This window comes from Sinocyclocheilus grahami, unplaced genomic scaffold, assembly GCF_001515645.1.
Source record: "Sinocyclocheilus grahami isolate Dianchi unplaced genomic scaffold, SAMN03320097.WGS_v1.1 scaffold1401.1, whole genome shotgun sequence".
Taxonomy (NCBI): domain Eukaryota; kingdom Metazoa; phylum Chordata; class Actinopteri; order Cypriniformes; family Cyprinidae; genus Sinocyclocheilus; species Sinocyclocheilus grahami.
The window spans coordinates 219243-237794 of NW_015506580.1; the positions used below are offsets into that span (position 1 = coordinate 219243).

The following is an 18552-nucleotide window of genomic DNA, read 5'->3' on the forward strand; positions in this document are numbered from 1 at the left end:
TTTTTTTTTTAGAAATAGCCTTTGTGCACAGCCAGCCTTGTACTCTTCTAGGTTAAAAAAAAACGTTGTCCATAAAGTGCGTTGCACAAATTCGAACATCTGGGTTGTGCTGTTCTGTTGTAAATAAATCTTAACCAATGATTCCTAATTGCATCTACTTCCGGAAGGCCAAATAAAGTGATTTGAAACACAGCGTCTCCCTGACATGGCTGCATCAACACGACTGCTGTTCCTGAAACCACGCCGCCTTTCTTTGCGTGCACATTTGGGCGGCATTATGCTAATATTTCCACATAGTGACCTAGACATGTGGGGGCGTGTTAGAACGAGCCGTTTTAGGTAGGCGTGGCTGACTCTTAACTTTTATAAAGAATAACTCTTTGGATTTGAGACTTTAGTCTTTGCAACTTTACAGATCTTCTTTATGCACCAAGAGCTTGTAACACTCCTAAGAGAAAGGAAAACTTGAAATTGCATCATATGACCCCTTTAAAGTTGACGTGAGTTCTGTGTTGCATGTACTGTAGATCATGAGTCATGACATCATCCATACCTGTGTAAATGGTAAGGAATCTCCAGTTGGTCCAGTCGGATCAGCAGGGACTTCCGCAGTCCACAAATTTAGAGCAACTTTTTTTGGCTTAGATATACTTAGAACATCTACTAAAGACTTCAAGATAGCAGTACAGTGAATAGTTTTAGAATGCTTGAGATGCTTCCATTAGTCCCCACAACATTGGCAAAAGTTCATTGCTTCTTACCTCACCTGATTGGCAAAAACAGACTATGGAAGAAGAGTAATGGTGAGAAGATTTGAGACCTGGTAGATGAGTTCTTTTTAAGGGTGAAGAGGTAGATAAAGGTGAAGAAAGAGTGACGTATCAGAAAGTGTCCCAGTCCACCACACAGGAGCTGGTGTTTTTGTGGCACTGTTGTTTTGTACCTGTGTTTGAGAGACAAATTGCTGTCCATTAGTCTTGTCTGTGTTTCCCTGCTCCACAAGTTGAATTGAATGTCTTTTCCACAGCAGATTATTGCACACAAAGTGTGTGTAAAGAAAATTCTGAGAATTGTTTCTAAACACATTAAAAAAGTTAGAAATGTATTGCTGAAAACACGTTACAAAGACTGTGAACAATGTAGTTCTGAATTGTGGAGTTAGACCGTTAAACGGTTTTTCACCATTTTTGCGAAACCATGTCTTGATGATGCACTGGAGCCACTGAGCATGGCCTCTCCCCTAACACTATAAGAGGTGTGTTCGGCCAAAGACTATAGAATACCCAAGACATGTCACTCATATAGTTTTGAATGGGGAAAAATGCAACACTCAATATGGCCGCTCAATCGCAGAAAGCCCTGTCTTCTGAATCAAAGAGCCAATCGCTAATCGGTAAAGTCAGCGCGTCACTGCAGCTGCCGTTAGAAGTCCGGGTTGCTATAGAAACAACCTGCATTCTGAGAAACGCGCTTAGGACTGTGCATGCGCACTGGCTGATCTAGCCGAAAAATAAGCTTTTTATAACGCTATTTGAGCAAAAGAAACAAGATTTATGCCACAGTTGTTGTCAGATTTCTTTGGTGATTTCAAATATGAAATTTAATAGTGAACAGTTTTGGAGAATTTTATGTTTCCCCATACAAAGAGATAGGAGCTGCACTTGCATGCCCAAGAGGCGTTTAAAAAATGGCCACCAAGTGACATGACTTGTCTTAAAGAGACTTTGGTTTGGCTTGAAGCAGCGCTGTGCAGACCAATCGGTGTATGACATCAAAGTATTGCAAAAGCGATAAGAGACCAGACGCACCTTGTGCTTTCAAATCACTCTTGCGGTACTTTGATGTCATACACTGATCGTTCTGCGCAGCGCAGCTTCAAGTCGAATACGCCTAATAACTAGAGCGCATTAGTGGTGTGTTTGATCAGGGTTGGAGCTAAACTCTGCAAGGCATTGGCCCTCCAGGGCAAGATTTGAGGAGCCCTGCTTTAAGTCATCTAAGGGGGTGTTTATACGTCACCTTTTTCAACTAAAAATGGAAAACTTTTGGCCATTCATTTACATGACAACATTGTTTTGTGTGCCTGATAATGCAAACTTACATTATGTGTTCAGTTTACAGGAATGTGTATGAATACAGGAGCGTAGTGTTTCTTGATAAAGTGGCATCATCAACTACTGGCCTGGCATGCATAATACAGCGTTTTTAGTCGTGTTTGCAGATTCGTGTAAATGGACAATTGTTTTGACAACGTTCATGCCCGTATGTGAAACTTTTCAAAAACGCAAGGGAAAAACTTTTTCGTTTTTAATACAGTCATTGCTGTGTAAACATACCCCAAGTCAGTGTTTAACAACCTTGGTCCTTGGTAAGCCCAGAAGTACCTAATTTCAGGTCTTGGAGTGTCTAAAGAGTTGTGCACTAAAGACTAGTGCACTAAAGAGTTGTATCAAACATGTTTGATTAGGGAGACTTATAAAATGTTCAGTGTTGGGGGTTTTCCAGGTCCAGGGTTGGGAACCCTGTTCTAGGTCTGTAGAACAGGGGTGTCCAAACCTGCTCCTGGAGGGCCACCTTTTTGTTCCAACACACTTCACTGGAAGTTTCTTGTGATCCTGAAGACCTAGATTAGCTAGTTTTGGTGTGCTTAATTAGGGCTGGAGCTAAACTCTGCTGGAAGGTGGCCCTCCAGGAGCAGGATTGGACACTACCGTTGTAGAATGTATGGGAAAAGTCAGAAGCAGTTGGATTTGGCTCTGAATCAAGACACTTTGTCACTTGCCCTAGATGGTTCTTCTGTCATCAGATGTGAAATTCATGTGACTCTTTCAAGGTTAAGAACAATATTCGGGATGGTTGTTCCAGCTGCACCTGGATAGACTCTGTAATCCTTATTTGAATCAGTATTATTAACAATGCACACATAGAGATTTTTTTAAGATTGATAACCATGCTTTCATGACTAAGGCATTTCACTCCTAGTTGCCAATGTTTATGTAAACAGGCATATTTTCCCACATACTGTATACGGTTGTATTTCTAATGAGGTTTCCTCATAGTACTGATAAATGAACTCCACTGAGCATATGTCTGTTCTGAGGAACAGTTCAACATGTTCCTAGTCAACAAAACAAGTAGATACTAATGTTGTTATGTCACAAGCTGAATTCAAGAATTGCTAATGGATGTTTTAACAGCTTAAGTGCAAAAACCCATTCAAGATTCTCTACTTTTTATTCAGGCTGGGTGGAAGGAACTCGTCTGTCAGACAGACAATGTGGTTGGGCCCCCGAGTCTCACCTGGAGACAATAGTCAGCGGCAAAGCAAGAAAGCGCAACCTGCTGGACACCGTGAAAATTGCTACAGCTGCAATGTGAAGCGATATGTGAATCCTTCAAGGTTCTCAGGTGGACTTTTTCTACCACTATTTTTTAGTATTACTTTAAAGTCTTATGCAAAAAGAACTTCAAGGGTTTATGTCTTAACTTCGTGGGAAGTTTCTATTTATATTGTGTATACACTTAAGCTGATAAGGGTGATGTGGGTGTTATGGCTTCACCCATGTCAGGGTACTACTCCACACCCTGCTAAAGGGTTTGGTAAGATGCTGAATTAAGGCAACTGAACTCCTTAGATATCCCATGGACATCTATGGACTTTGCAAATTGCGCAAATACAGCCATAAGCTTCTATGCAGCTTCCATAGTTTTTATATAAGACTCTCTTATGAATTGAAAGTGGGGAGTCATTCCTGGGCAGAAGTTTGGACTACAGTTTTTTTGTCCTCATTATGAGCAAGCCGTCTCACTGAGGAACCACAACAGCTGTATATAAGACACCTGCACCAAAACTACTTGTTCTCTGTTATATATAAACATCAGATCCCCTTCCGTGTGGAATATAAATGCTGTCAGACTGCAGCCTCTTGGGAATTCCGTTTGAAGAGAAGATTGTGTTGTGCACCAGGACACATGATGCAAAAGGACAAAATTATTACTAATTGTGAAAAACGGTGGACTTTAAAAGTGCAAATTTTATTTAGGATCATGAATTATGGATGGCTACTTTTTAAGACCAAAAAGTGTACAATACCCAAGGTTGTCTACAATGTACATAATATAGGTTTTTAACATAAAAGCTAAAAGTATTGTTTTCATGGAATAATTCCATCTCTGCTTAGCATATAACTGTAATGTGCCTTAAAAATAAACAGATAATTTGTTTCCTGAAAGTACATGTCATGGTTTAGCAGATGGGGTTTTTAGTCTTATCAAGTGCACTTTTATTATAGGAATTATGGGAAGGCCATTAGGTAGCAAGACCTTAAAAAAGAAGAATCAGAATGAAAGAGTAAAGTGGCACAGGATTCAGTAGGAAATCAAATGCTTTAGTGCGATTTACAATACGGAGAATCAATGAACATTTCATAAATGTTTCTTTCAGTATGACAAAAAAATACCAGACTATAAACAGCTTCTTGGCTATATGGAAATAAAAAAAATATGACAGTGGAAAATGGTTTTGTGATCAACTAAACTCTACTTTTAACTGTACCACAAATGATTGGTTCCTGAGGTGAAACTGAAATCTACTTGAGCCCTGACCCGTAATCAATAGTAGCAGACAGGAAAATTACATTAAAAGGTACAAAATAATGCAAATACGGTAGTACATCACAATTAGACTCAATTTGTTAACATTAGTTAATGTATTAGTTATCATGAACTAACAATGGAAAATCATTTTAAGAATTTTGTGTGAATTTCTACATAGACTAATACATTTTTTAATTTTCAAGTTTTATAAATAATGCATTATAAATGGGAATAAATCAACAATGAACAATAGTAATGTTGTTGTTTTTTTTTAGTTTATGACATCTAATGCCTTAACTAATGTTAACAAACTGAAACTTTTTGTAGTGTTCCCACAAACATTATCTGATAGTAAGGAAGAAGAAGATTGTGATGTAAAGAGAAACTTGCTGTTTTTTTTATTAGCCACTTGGAAGTTCCAATATGTGCTCGAAGGAGCCATGAATAGTCTAATCTCAAGCACACTGCATCCTAACAAACACCCAACATGCATTCAGACGTACACGGTGAATTCAGCAAACACACAATCTCAAAGACACACACACTCATGAGAACTTCAGCACCAGGTAGAACAGGAACATGTCTGCACTCACTGCCTCACATAACATCATCTCCACTATGCGGTACTAGACTAGACCAGTAGTACTATTACCAACTGTTTTAACATGTCTTATCACTGATTTACACTATATAAACTTTTCACATGCTGAACAGTCAGTGTCATCTAATAGGAGACAGGCCATGATTAAGGGAGACACATGCACGAACACTCCACAAATCATATCCAATGAGGTTCTAATGAGAACATACAGGTGCCTCTTGCAAAGAGTAGCGCAGGGTTAAAACGGGAGGAGTGATGGGTCTATGCGTGCGCCACTTTTTTTAGAAGAACCTAAATTTCAAATGTTTTTCAGTCTGTCGAGTAAGTGCTATGAGATACGGAGAACCAGGACACACACTTAGGACAACTGAGAGGATCTAATGACCCAACAAAGCTCTTCTGAGCAACACACACTGCTATAGAGCTACACATCACAAAGGGCTGATGTTGTTGCTGCACATTTTGGACTGGTTTTAAAAGTGTAAATTGAGCTTTAACCGGAGCAACAATTAGAGGATACTAAGAAGTCCGTTATGAAAGAATGGTGTAAAATGAGTTTGAGAACTAAATTCTCTTTTAAAAAATGGCAATCCTGAAAGCATAAGTGTGCAGTCCACCCGCAGCTTTGAGCGTCCAGCTCTATGAGTGAGTGAACAGAGGTAATAGTAGAGTTGCTTCAGAGTACAGAGGATCTGAACAGCACAATGTGGAGGTTAAAATGGGAGATGTGTGTTCTATGGTACATTAAAATACAGTGAAGGGGTTTCGCTGTACAGCAGGATAAGAATCACCCCACTAATTCTTCCAATTATCGATTATCCGTTCCTTTCAACCTGGAGAAGCATAAAAAAAAATCCAACGGTCAGGGGTTTTTTTTTTTGGAAGTGTTTGTCAATACAAGATTTTGTGCTTTATGCAAGAATGTGTAGTTCTGAATCATTCATAAATTAGTTTTTATCTAAATTGCCACATTGAGTCAAATGCAACAGATTATGCAAGAATGGTTTTATGAATGATTTACACAAATCGTTTATAACCCACTGATAAAAAATAAAGCTCCTTCATAAAGCTATATAAAAATCAGAGACTTTTAATAGTAACAGTAGGAAAAATAGTAAGCTAATACTGTGTGTGTATATATATATAGTATACACATATATACAGTGTATATATATATATATATATACACATACATACATACACATCGAGGGATGCTCACTAAATTTGTACCATATAGGTAATCAACCAATATTAGAGATTTTTTTTATCTTTTAATCAGTTTCAGTTCAGAAAGTATATTTAAATAATTTTGAATATTTTTATTGTGTATGCTCATTTTAACAATTGTATTTCAATTATCTTTGCTGTCATCTAACACGTGCTTAATCTTTAAAATCACAATTTCACAATCACAAACAGTATTTTAACAACACTGATAAATGTAATCTTTAGCAAATTTAAAAATGAATATTAATTTTTCATACTGTACATTTTAAGTGTACATTTAAAAACAACCGATTTTCAAGAAAAACAACAGTTGTCAGCTTATCACTATCTGCAAGAATTTTAATATCTGTGCATCCTTATTTAATATTTATTATTAGAGAGCATATTTATTAATAATATATTGATTAAACTATATATAAGTACATATAAACAAGAAGTTCACAAAGTTAATTTTAACTACTTAGTTTATTAATTATGTCAACTGACTATCTCCTGGAAGAGTGACAAAGATTAAAAAGGAAGTGTTACAATGATTGCTGTATGTACCTGTATGAGATGGGCAGGAGGAGATTGTTCTTCTTCAATGCTTGCACTTTGCTGAGAGTCTGGGGGTCGAGGGCGATGTAACAGCGTCGGGCATAGTCCAGAAGCTTTTCTTTAGATGGGTCAAACTCGCCCACCTCAGCCACCTTCTCTGGAGCCACCAGCAGAAGCTCGGCAATGGGTGTGGTAGAGGCCACCGTATTACGATCTACACCATGGATCTGGAAGGCCTTGGACATGTTCTTTAACCTCTGGTATGTTACCAGGATCTTTTTATAGCGGAACAACACACCTGCTGCATCTTTCACTAGAACAACAGCAAAAAGGAGAGAAAGATGAACAAAGAGAGCAGAAAGAGAAGATCACTTGCTTGTCATGTTTCTGTCATGCTCACCTCTCTGTCTTTCTCTCCCTCTGGCGATTCTGAAAACCCTCCTTCTCTTCAGAGCTGGATGACCGCCGGTGGGTCTTCCAGCTGTGCTGATATTCCGAAGTGACATACTATCTGTTATCACATCCTCTCCTGACATCATTTCCTCTTCCTCAAGGTAGCTATCCTCAAGATAGGCATCCTCTTCTTCATCTCGCAGAAGAGTGAGGGATTCTGTGGCAGCACAAGTCAAGATAATGTACTTGACTCAACCACTAATGTGATGATAAATGTTTCTTGAGCACTCAATTAGACTGATTTCTGAAGAATCACGAGACACTGAAGACTGGAGTAATGGCCGCTGAAAATTCAGCTTTGCATCACAGGAATAAATTACAATTTACATACAATAGAACAGAAAACGTTTGTTTTTTTTTGGTAATATTTCACATTATTACTGATTTTTTTTTACTGTATTTTTCATCAAAGAAAGGCAGCCTTGATGTGCATGAGATACTTTTTTCCCCAAAAGATTATAAAACTGTACCAACCCTGTAACCCCTCCAATTACTGTAGTGTAATCTTGAGTAATCAGGTGATATAAGGCCATTTTTATATTAACGTCAAAGCCTGATAACCATGCCCACTTGACAGAATATTAATTTTGAGTTAATATTGTGTACAATGTGTCAGCAACTTTTGTTTGCATCTCATTTGCACTATATGATATACGTACACTACCAGCAGAAAGTTTAGACACACCAATTCATTTTTAAGTATTCATTTTTAAAATTGTAAAATATTTTTAATTAATAATGTTTTAGAAAAATATGAAACTCATGGAAACTATGAAATAACATACATGGAAGTATGGGAATTATTTAGTGACCAAAAAAAAATAAAAAAACTTTAAATGTTAAAATGAAAATGAATGACATTTTATTTTAATTACAATTTTAAAAAGTTGTGTAAGAGATTTTGTAAGAATTTCTTATAAAATGTATGTTTATGTACTATTTTCATTTTCATTTTAGAATTTCGGTCATTTAAGCGTGAGCCTTTACATCAAAAGATTTGATCACCATCATCAATGATCATCAGACACGTTGATGGACCACTACACATTATCTACAATACATGAGATCAAATTATGAAGAATGATGAAAAAACTGTAGATAAACTGTAAATATGCTTACTGTAAACATACAGTAAATAATTAAACCAAAATGACAAAGTACTGCAAATAAAGACCCACCTTGCAGTTCATTGAGGGACCTGTTGTTGCTACTGCAGCTGCTGCTGGTGCTGCCGCCACCGTGGCCCTGCAAAAGAGGCTGAGGGTGGGGAGATCCATACATGGCATTTATCTGAGCACTGACTGGACCAGGAACAGAGCTCAGGGCCTTGGAATTGGCTGAAGTCTGTTGGGTTGGCCTCTGCTGGAATGACTGACGGTTGGCTGAACGCTGACTTTCCACTTGTTGATCTGAAACGTTAATGATTAAAGTTAATTCTGTGCCCGGTTGCATAAAAGGCTTAGACTAGTTTTACAAGATAGTCATCTATTTTTTTGTTTTTTTAAAGACTGGTAACTTTTTTTTTGTTACATAAAAACATGATTGGTCTAACTTGAATCCAAAAAAATTAAACTCATTACTCCTCGGCTAACTGCTAATTAGTCACTAATTCTTAAAGGGTTAGTTCACCCAAAAATGAAAATTCTGTCATTAATTACTCACCTTCATGTCTTTTCAAACCTGTAAGACCTTCGTTCATCTTCAGAACACAAATTAAGATATTTTTGATGGAATCTCAGAGCTGTCTGACCCTCCCATAGACAGCAACGCAACTGAAATGTTCCCAAGTCCAGAAACGTAGACAGATCTCCTTGCTACGTTTCTGGACTCGGGAACATTTCAGTTGCATTGCTGTCTATGCAGGGTCAGACAGCTCTCAGATTCCATCAAAAATATCTTCATTTGTTTTCCGAAGATGAACCAAGGTCTTACGGGTTTGAAACGACATGAGGGTGAGTAATTAATGACATAATTTTCATTTTTGGGTGAACTATGCCTTTAAGACAGTCTTAACATAGTGGCTAAGTTTATGCATCTGGCCCCTGTGAAATGTATTATTGCAGCAAGGACTCTCGTCCTTACCATGTTAGGACAACACAGCATAGACTTTGGCCAGGAGTGAAAAGAAGCATCTTCGAATTATTAAAGTATGATGTTTTGATGTTAGGATTTATTCATGTTCTGCACCGGGTTATTATCATTTCATTATAACTAAATCAAACTATTAAAAACATTTTTATTAATTGAAATAAAGCTAAAACATTAGATGAAAAACTGGAATGAAAAATGAAAATTAGAAATGTTGTCTTGACAATTAACTGAAACAAGTATAAGTTAAAACACTAACATTACTAACTGGAAATAAATAAGCTATTGTGAACTAAAACTGAAAAAAAAAATGTAACCTAAATAGTAAGATTTAAACAAACAAAATAAAAACTAATAAAAATGACCAAAGAACATAAAATGTCTAAAAAATGTAACTAAAATGAAAATGAAAGTGAAAAATCTAAAAATAAAAGCCAATTCAAAATATTAATGAAAACTATAACAGTATAAATAATATTAAAATAGCACAGATTAGTCTAACGTAGAAAGTAAAAGAAGTATCGATTTACCCCGATCATTTTCTCTTCTCCTTCTCCAAGAAAAACTCCTGGAATCATTACCTGCAGTGAAAACAGAAATTCTGTATTAATACCCTGACTTCTGCATCATATGATGATTTACGGATCTTTTTTTAAATAAAACTTATCACCTTTCTTTCTCTGGACGGTAACAGCATAGTCCATAACACACTTAGTATGCATAGAAATAGGGCATGATGTAAGTAGCTGAATAGTAGATTGGAATTAGATTGTTAGATAGTTTACTGAATATGCCCATATAAGATTTCAGTACTGATTTTATTTGATAAATGTACATATTCAACTCTCTGTCTTTCACTACACAAATCAAGTATGCATGACTGATGAAACTATGTAAATTAAATAGTGTTTACGGGAAAAGGCACAAACATGACAGAGTTCTCCCAAACATTCCACTATTTCTCAAATGACCTTTTATCGCATCTACTAACTTTTCTTGTGTCACTAAATATCCTCTATTAGCACAGTGTTCGCTCGCTCTCTGTCTCCTCTCTCCCTCTGGTTCTGTCCTCGTCTCACCGTTGCTTTCCTGACTCTTGGTTGAGAAGATGAACCGATCGAGCTGGCAGCGCAGGAAGTCCCTCTCCTCTTCCAGGTCCTCGATGCATTTCTGCAGCCATGAATTTTTCTCCAGTGAGATCTGCAGTTGTGTGCGCAAGTTAGTGATTAACAGGTATGAGCTGCTCGGTGCTGGCGGATCACTACCTGTATTACAACACAAGCAAATATCATCACATGTTGACATATACAGCACTTTTGTGTTCTGAAGATAAACTAACGTCTTAAGGCTCATTCACACCAAGGACAACACTATAAGTAAAACACTTTAATAATCGTTCTAATTCAAGCTCCTATAGAGCTTGACCAAAGCGATATAGAGTCTGTTGGTGTGGATGAGTAAATATATTTTTATGTTAAACTAAACCTAAAATGGTAACACTTTATAATAACTTTCATTAATAAATCATTAACAAACATTATATAATGCTTAACGGATCATTAGTTAATATATATTCAAAGGGTTAGAAACGTGAGACAATGTGCTTGTTAATGTTTTTTAATAAATATATTAAACATTACATAATGTTTAACAAATCATTATTTCATGTAAGTTAAAATGCTTACAAATGTCATTAAACGTTCAATTCCATATGATGGAATCAATTCCAAGCACTTATTGAAAATGTACAAATTATTTTAGCAGATGTTATAAAATGATTAAAAGCTTGTGTTAATGCAATTGAGTTGTGATATGGGTAAGGTTAGGGACAGGTTTGATGGTTTGGGTAGGTTTAAGGGTTGGTTAAAGGGCCAACAGTGTACAGGGGTCAATTTGATTATAAGGGAACACAGATCAATCTGTTTATATTATATTGTTCTGATAAATGAACAAGTATTTTCTTTTAAAAACGATTTGTTTTCTCCTGTTTATTTATGATTCAAGGAATATCCTGTTTAATGATATACTGAAGAGTAGTATACTAATGTGAGTGTTGAGGCAATGAATAAAAAATTTGCACCAAATTACAATCTGTTAGGTCTTTAGCAAGCATTTAGCTAAACTTAACCAGCCACCCTTTACACAAACCTTTAAGTAGTTTCGCTTTCACAATGAAACAGCGTCACACATGACGGCCTAGAGTGAGCGGCGGCCGGGGGCTAGAGTGAGCGGCGACCGGGGGCTAGAGTGAGCGGAGGCGGCGGGCTTGAGAACGGCGCAGCCGGCGGATTCGACGAAGGAGCGTCTGGAGGGCTTGCGGCAACCACATGTGACGACCCCGGGCTGGACTCCGCTTCGTCCACAGTGAAAGCCAATCCGGTGATCCACAGCGCGAAGTTGATGTATTTCCTCAGCAACCAGCACGGATCAGCTCCAGGCATGACGAAGCGGATATCATCCTCTTTTGGAAGACCAAACAAAGTAGTTTCGCTTTCACAACGAAGCACACAGCGCCTTCACGACATGTCAGCGGCGGCGGCAACTACAATACTACAGCGAGAATAAAAGTTACGCCTTTTTTCTTTGCGTGAACATTTGGGCAGCGTTATGCAAATCTTCCCAGTAGACATGTGGGGGCGTGTTAGAACGAGCCGCTTTAGGTAGGCGTGGTTGACTCTTAACTTTTATAAAGAATATCTCTTTGGATTTGAGACTTTAGTCTTTGTAACTTTACAGATCTTCTTGATGCACCAAGAGCTTGTAACACTCCAAAGAGAAAGGAGAACTTGAAATCGCATCATATGACCCCTTTAAAAGATTATTTGTTATTTGTCAATTTACATTAAATAATCATATGTTAATCATTTAGTAAGTTCATTAGTGAACATTAACACGAACTCATATTTCTAGCCATGTGAATATATATTAACCAGTGATCTGTTAAGCATTATATAATGTGTATTAATGATTTATAAATGAAAGCTAAAGTGTTACCCCTAAAACAATAGTAGGACAATAAACTGAACTGACCATCAAAGTTCTGGTCATTCTGGTTGTAAAAGCCTCCCTGCTCATCAAAGTGGTTGTCTTCAAAAGGAATGGAGATTTCATAGGCATCCTCATTCTTGGGAGCTGAAGAAAGATGATTAATTCACACTGATTAATAATGAATTCGCAGGCATCCAGTCATCGGCTCACAAGCACATGTACTGTGATTAGAGTGCGTGCACTCACTCTGTAGCTCTCGGGAACTCGCGTGCTTCCTTGAGGATGAACCCGCATCGTTCATATCTCCGCCTGTGATGAGATGTGTTCTGGGTTGAGACACAGAGAGCGGCCGTCACCCCAAAATGCTTTATTTCTCAGCAGAGCATCGAATGCAGATGCAGATGCGACAACACATCACAAAAGGTACATTATAAAACAGAATGATAGGCTGTCGGATCAAATGCGTCCTCTCTTCCTTTCACACGTATGCAACGGAGTAAAACATTCAAACTGACTGTCACTATCTTTCTATCTTTCTATCACCCCAACACCAGCCATCCACAACCAAAACATTGATAACAACAACATAAACACGTTATGACATGAGCTGTGCTCTTCTTCAAATGAAAAATACTAATCACACTATTCATGGTTGGTATAGTGGTGGAAGGATAATACACCATTTGTTTAACAGCATTGAGACGACTAGCAATCTGGCTAATCTTTAGACCGTTCCAGACAGAATGCAAGTTACCCAAATAAACGCAGTATTGCTGTCACGTGATGACACAAAACACGTACAAACCGTTGCTCGCTTGTGAACGTGCTTCCTTCGCGTATCTGAAGCGTGTCTCAATGCACTTTCATCTGTCTGTGTTTGCTGAAAATCAGCCTCAGCAGCAGTGCTAAAAACAACGTGAAGGAAGACACTATTACTGTACGCTCAAATCAGCACGTTCAAAATAAAAGCCTTGAGGATTTGTTTTATTTATTTTAATTTTATTTTTTTAAGTCACACACAAGTGTGTGTGTGTGTGTGTTTTAAGTGCACACACTGAATGCACAGTAGTAATTTAGCATTTGCATTAAATACTGTATTGACTATAGAACAATTATATATAAAACTATAGTGGATTTAACATTAAAAGTTAACATCTAATGTTAAAATATGTTTTTAACCTTCTCCCTTTAAATGCTTTGGTCAGTTCAAGAATAATTTATGAAATGGATGAGTAATTACTACAGTAATCTAATGACACTGTTCAAGTAGCTAGTCATTTTTTTAAAAGGGGTCATATGATGCTGCTAAAAAGAACATTATTTTGTGTATTTGGTGTAACGAAATGTGTTTATGCGGTTTAAGGTATAAAAAAACACATTATTTTCCATATATTTATATTATATATAAAACACAGGTTCCAAACAAATATTAAGCAGCACAACAGTTTCAACACTGATAATAAATCAGAATAAGATCTATAAAAGGATCATGTGACACTGAGGACTGGAGTAATGATGCTGAAGATTCAGTGCTGCGTCACAGAAATAATATATTTTAAAGTATAATAAGATAGGAAGCCAATATTAGAAATTGCAATAATATTTAACAATATTACTGTTTTTTCTGTATTTTTGATCAAATAAATGCAACATTGATGAGCATAAGAGACTCCATTTAAAAAAACACTATAAATCTAAAAGATATACTTCTGTGTGTGTGTATATATATATTTAGAGTAAGCAGAGGCGGCGGGCTTGAGAACGGCACGGCCGGCGATTTCGACGAAGGAGCATCCGGAAGGACATGTGACGACTCCGGACTGGACTCTGCTTCGTCCACGAAAAGCCGATCCGGCTATCCACAGCGCAAAGTTGAAGAATTTCCTCAGCAACCAGCACGGATCAGCTCCAGGCATGACGAAGCGATATCGTCCTCTTTTGGAAGGCCAAACAAAGTTTCGCTTTCACAACGAATCACACGGCGCCTTCGCCACATGGCAGCGGCGGCAACAACAATACTACAGCGAGAATATAAGTGACGCCTTCTTTCTTTGCGTGAACATTTGGGCGGCATTATGCAAATCTTCCCACATCATGACGTAGATATGTGGGGGCGTGTTAGAACGAGGCATTTTAGGTAGGCGTGGCTGACTCTGAACTTTTATAAAGAATATCTCTTTGGATTTGAGACTTTAGTCTTTGCAACTTTACAGATCTTCTTTATGCACAAAGAGCTTGTAACACTCCAAAGAGAAAGGAAAACTTGAAATCGCATCATATGACCCCTTGTCAAATACTTACCCAACACTGTGTAATAGCAAATAACTGATGAAACGTCTGGGTGAAGCATTTTCAGTCCAAATAACCATTGTTTCAAAACACAAGATATTTGTAATATGTAATGAGAACAATTTTGGTTTAATTACAGAAACACAACAGTATGATCTTCTTTCAATTTAGTACAAGCCTACTCCAGTGTGTCAGATTAGGAATGACACAGACATGAGGTGTTGTGTAGATTACTTTGCTGCTGATACAGTAAATGGTGTTGCTGTACCTATGGCACAGTCTGTAGTTTCGCCCTGTCACACTGACACAGTAATTTGTTAGTCTCTTCCATGGCAACGTCTCTGTTTACAGTTCCACATGGCATGCTGTAGCCTAATGTAAAATGCTGTATTCGATGCTATGCATCTGCCTCCTTTGGACACTTTGGATTTCTATTCTCTTCACAAATTGCAATATATATATATATATATATATAAATTGCAATCTCTCTCTCTCTCTCTCTCTCACACACACACACACACACACACACACAATAATTCAATAATTTATTATACTCAGTTATCCATTTCAGGAACCATGCAGTTCTTCAGAATCTATAAGTATAGAAATTTATAGACTAACCAAATGATTCACTGATTAACCATTAAGATCAGTCAGACAAATGTATTAAACTGATTGTGAAGAAAGCCAAATGAAAGTTTAATAGAATTAGCAGTTACTGTGAGGGAAAAGTAGATGAGACACTTACTTTGTGATCGGAAATGTTTGGGAAAAAAAAAAGAAGTGCATTTTTGATCTGTTGTGAGAGTATATAGATATATATATAAAACTAATACGGTTTTTAACTTTTACCTGTTTGTAATACCTTTTTGTCAGATCTTAATGCAACATTCAATAGGTATTCTCACAAACAATACAAAGAATGCATAAATTAGCTATTTTTAGGATGTCTCGACGCAATAACTCAGATGACGCATTCGGCCATTATAATTCTGGTTTAGTAATTATACAGTAGTCAACATTTGAAGTGGATCAAAACCTTTCATTAAAGTCGCACTAAAACCTAAAACCAAAATGTGTTCTTTTGTTAGGACAACTTTGATGAATTTTTTTGATCCACTTCAAATGTTGACTATACTGTATAGTATTTTGGCATTGTCATGGTAAATAAACTTGGCTTCTAAGACAGAGGTTACGGAGTCAAGCCCAAATGTCTGTAGACTGATGAGGTCATAAATCCACCTCTGTGCGCAGTTTCTTTCCATTCGTCATCTTAGTTTGTCTATGTCACACTCTTGTTGAAGGAAGGCACACGAAGACGACGGTAATCCAAATAACATTTAATAGTAATCCAAGATGATGAAGATTCTTACAAAACACAGGGTAACACAAGCAGCATACACAACTATAATAACCGACCACCAAAGGAACTGAGGAGGGAACTTAAATACACAGACAATCCTGGAGGGCCGGTGTCCTGCAGAGTTTAGCTCCAACTTGCCTCAACACACCTGCCTGGAAGTTTCTAGTATAACTAGTAAGAGCTTGATTAGCTGCTTCAGGTGTGTCTTATTGGGGATGAAGCTCAATTCTGCAGGACACCGGCCCTCCAGGACCGAGTTTGTGCAGCCCTGGTCTAGACAGTCTATTTTTCTATCCTCTCTCTCTCTCTCTCTCTCTCTCTCTCTCTCTCTCTCTCTCTCTCTCTATATATATATATATATATATATAATCTATTGAAAGCAACAGAAGATACTTGCATGTTTCCTGGAAGACAAATCAAGTACAATTTACCTTGATCTTCAATTTCAAAAAGTCTCTTAATGCATCATGTTGCCTTCTGGAGCATAAGTGAATGTTTGAACCTTTTTAATAGCTGTGTTTGAGTCCCTCAATTGTCCTCAGTGTGAAAAGATGGATCTCAAAATCATACAGTCACTGCTGGAAAGGGTTCAAATATGCAAAAGATGCTGGAAAACTGAAGAATCCACAGGTTTTTCTGAGGATTTTTAAAGAGGATTTTTCTGAAGGACAGTCAACAGAACAGTTTTTGTCATCATTTACTCACTCATGTCATTCCAAAACTGTATGTCTTTCCTTTTTCTGTGGAACTTAAAAGAGCTTCTGAGTTTTTTTGCCCTTTTAAAAACTCAACCCTGTTTATTTGGACCCTGGGATCGCCAAATTATACTGTTTGGATTCAATTAATGAGAACCTCTGTACGATGTTATTTATTTATTGCTTGTCTCCAAATTAATGAATGTTGTTGATGGTTTTGTCTATTTGTAATTTGTGGAAAATCAGTAAATATATAGTTAAAAAAATATTAAACCCTATTGAATAAAAAAATGGAAAATTAGTAAATACTAAAATTATGTAGTGAACAGCACATTCCAGGGCCCGGTTTATGCTGGTGCCCCTCTCTGACCACACTAGTGGACCTCCCCAGGTTGGCAAAAGCAAAATCACTACTATTATATTTTAATTCATAAACATTTTGTTCATGATGTACCACACTCAATCTTGACGTTTTATTGTGATGTCCATTTTATTTGTATAGCACCTTTCACAATGCACATTGTTTCGCTTTTCAGAAATTCAAACTGTTATTGTTTATAATACCTTAATGCTTTATAGCCCACATAGCACATTAGATATCTTTAAACAGGAAGTTGATTGAAATTCATGCCATAATATTTTTATCTTTAGTCCCCTAGTGTGCAAGCTACTATGGCAAACCCTATTTGATGTTGATAATGGAGAGAGAAAAATATTAATGTCAGTTAATAAGCTGTTACTATATTGATTGAACAGTAAAATAAAGGATAAAGTGTCTTTGAGGTCTATCCACAAATGAATGAAAAGATGCAGGTACATGTCAGCTCCAACTTGCCTCAACACACCTGCCTGGAAGTTTCTAGTATAACTAGTAAGAGCTTGATTAGCTGCTTCAGGTGTGTCTTATTGGGGATGAAGCTCAATTCTGCAGGACACCGGCCCTCCAGGACCGAGTTTGTGCAGCCCTGGTCTAGACAGTCTATTTTTCTATCCTCTCTCTCTCTCTCTCTCTCTCTCTCTCTCTCTCTATATATATATATATAATCTATTGAAAGCAACAGAAGATACTTGCATGTTTCCTGGAAGACAAATCAAGTACAATTTACCTTGATCTTCAATTTCAAAAAGTCTCTTAATGCATCATGTTGCCTTCTGGAGCATAAGTGAATGTTTGAACCTTTTTAATAGCTGTGTTTGAGTCCCTCAATTGTCCTCAGTGTGAAAAGATGGATCTCAAAATCATACAGTCACTGCTGGAAAGGGTTCAAATATGCAAAAGATGCTGGAAAACTGAAGAATCCACAGGTTTTTCTGAGGATTTTTAAAGAGGATTTTTCTGAAGGACAGTCAACAGAACAGTTTTTGTCATCATTTACTCACTCATGTCATTCCAAAACTGTATGTCTTTCCTTTTTCTGTGGAACTTAAAAGAGCTTCTGAGTTTTTTTGCCCTTTTAAAAACTCAACCCTGTTTATTTGGACCCTGGGATCGCCAAATTATACTGTTTGGATTTAATTAATGAGAACCTCTGTACGATGTTATTTATTTATTGCTTGTTCTTGTTCTTTGGAAAAAAAATGGAAAATTAGTAAATACTAAAATTATGTAGTGAACAGCACATTCCAGGGCCCGGTTTATGCTGGTGCCCCTCTCTGACCACACTAGTGGACCTCCCCAGGTTGGCAAAAGCAAAATCACTACTATTATATTTTAA

The 18552-nt window shown here is 37.1% G+C and overlaps 2 protein-coding genes across 5 annotated transcripts in view; one reads left to right on the plus strand and one right to left on the minus strand.

The window, feature by feature from the left end:
• The window catches only part of LOC107569990 (trichohyalin-like), a 22327-nt gene extending 17610 nt beyond the window's left edge, over positions 1–4717 (plus strand). For 2 of the 3 annotated variants that reach the window (XM_016256172.1, XM_016256173.1), the window contains exon 15: positions 3242–4717. In XM_016256172.1, the coding sequence (XP_016111658.1) occupies positions 3242–3378 (137 nt within the window). In that variant the 3' untranslated portion in view covers positions 3379–4717. The remainder of the gene's footprint in view (positions 1–3241) is intronic. The other variant, XM_016256174.1, reaches the window with a different exon arrangement.
• Positions 4718–4872: 155 nt separating this feature from the next.
• LOC107569999 (coiled-coil domain-containing protein 106-like) lies at positions 4873–13423 on the minus strand. 2 transcript variants are annotated; one of them, XM_016256188.1, is made up of 9 exons: positions 13306–13423; positions 12737–12816; positions 12533–12634; positions 10582–10767; positions 10033–10083; positions 8593–8823; positions 7362–7571; positions 6971–7274; positions 4873–6030 (listed from the first exon to the last, which is right to left on the minus strand). In XM_016256188.1, exons 2-9 carry the CDS (start codon positions 12789–12791, stop codon positions 6006–6008), a joined length of 1164 nt encoding a protein of 387 aa, XP_016111674.1. In that variant the 5' UTR covers positions 12792–12816; positions 13306–13423; the 3' UTR covers positions 4873–6005. The 2 variants fall into 2 exon arrangements, with proteins under 2 accessions (XP_016111674.1, XP_016111672.1); XM_016256186.1 differs by having other exon boundaries at positions 13296–13423.
• Between the last annotated feature and the right edge of the window lie 5129 nt (positions 13424–18552).

Coding starts and splice junctions, on each gene's coding strand:
- LOC107569999 (XM_016256188.1), bottom strand. CDS start 12,791: ATGAACGATGCGGGTTCATCCTCAAGGAAGCACGCGAGTTCCCGAGAG. Junction 10,768..12,532: donor GAATGACCAGAACTTTGATG/GTCAGTTCAGTT, acceptor GTTGTAATACAG/GTAGTGATCCGCCAGCACCG. Junction 7,572..8,592: donor GTCCCTCAATGAACTGCAAG/GTGGGTCTTTAT, acceptor GTGCTGCCACAG/AATCCCTCACTCTTCTGCGA.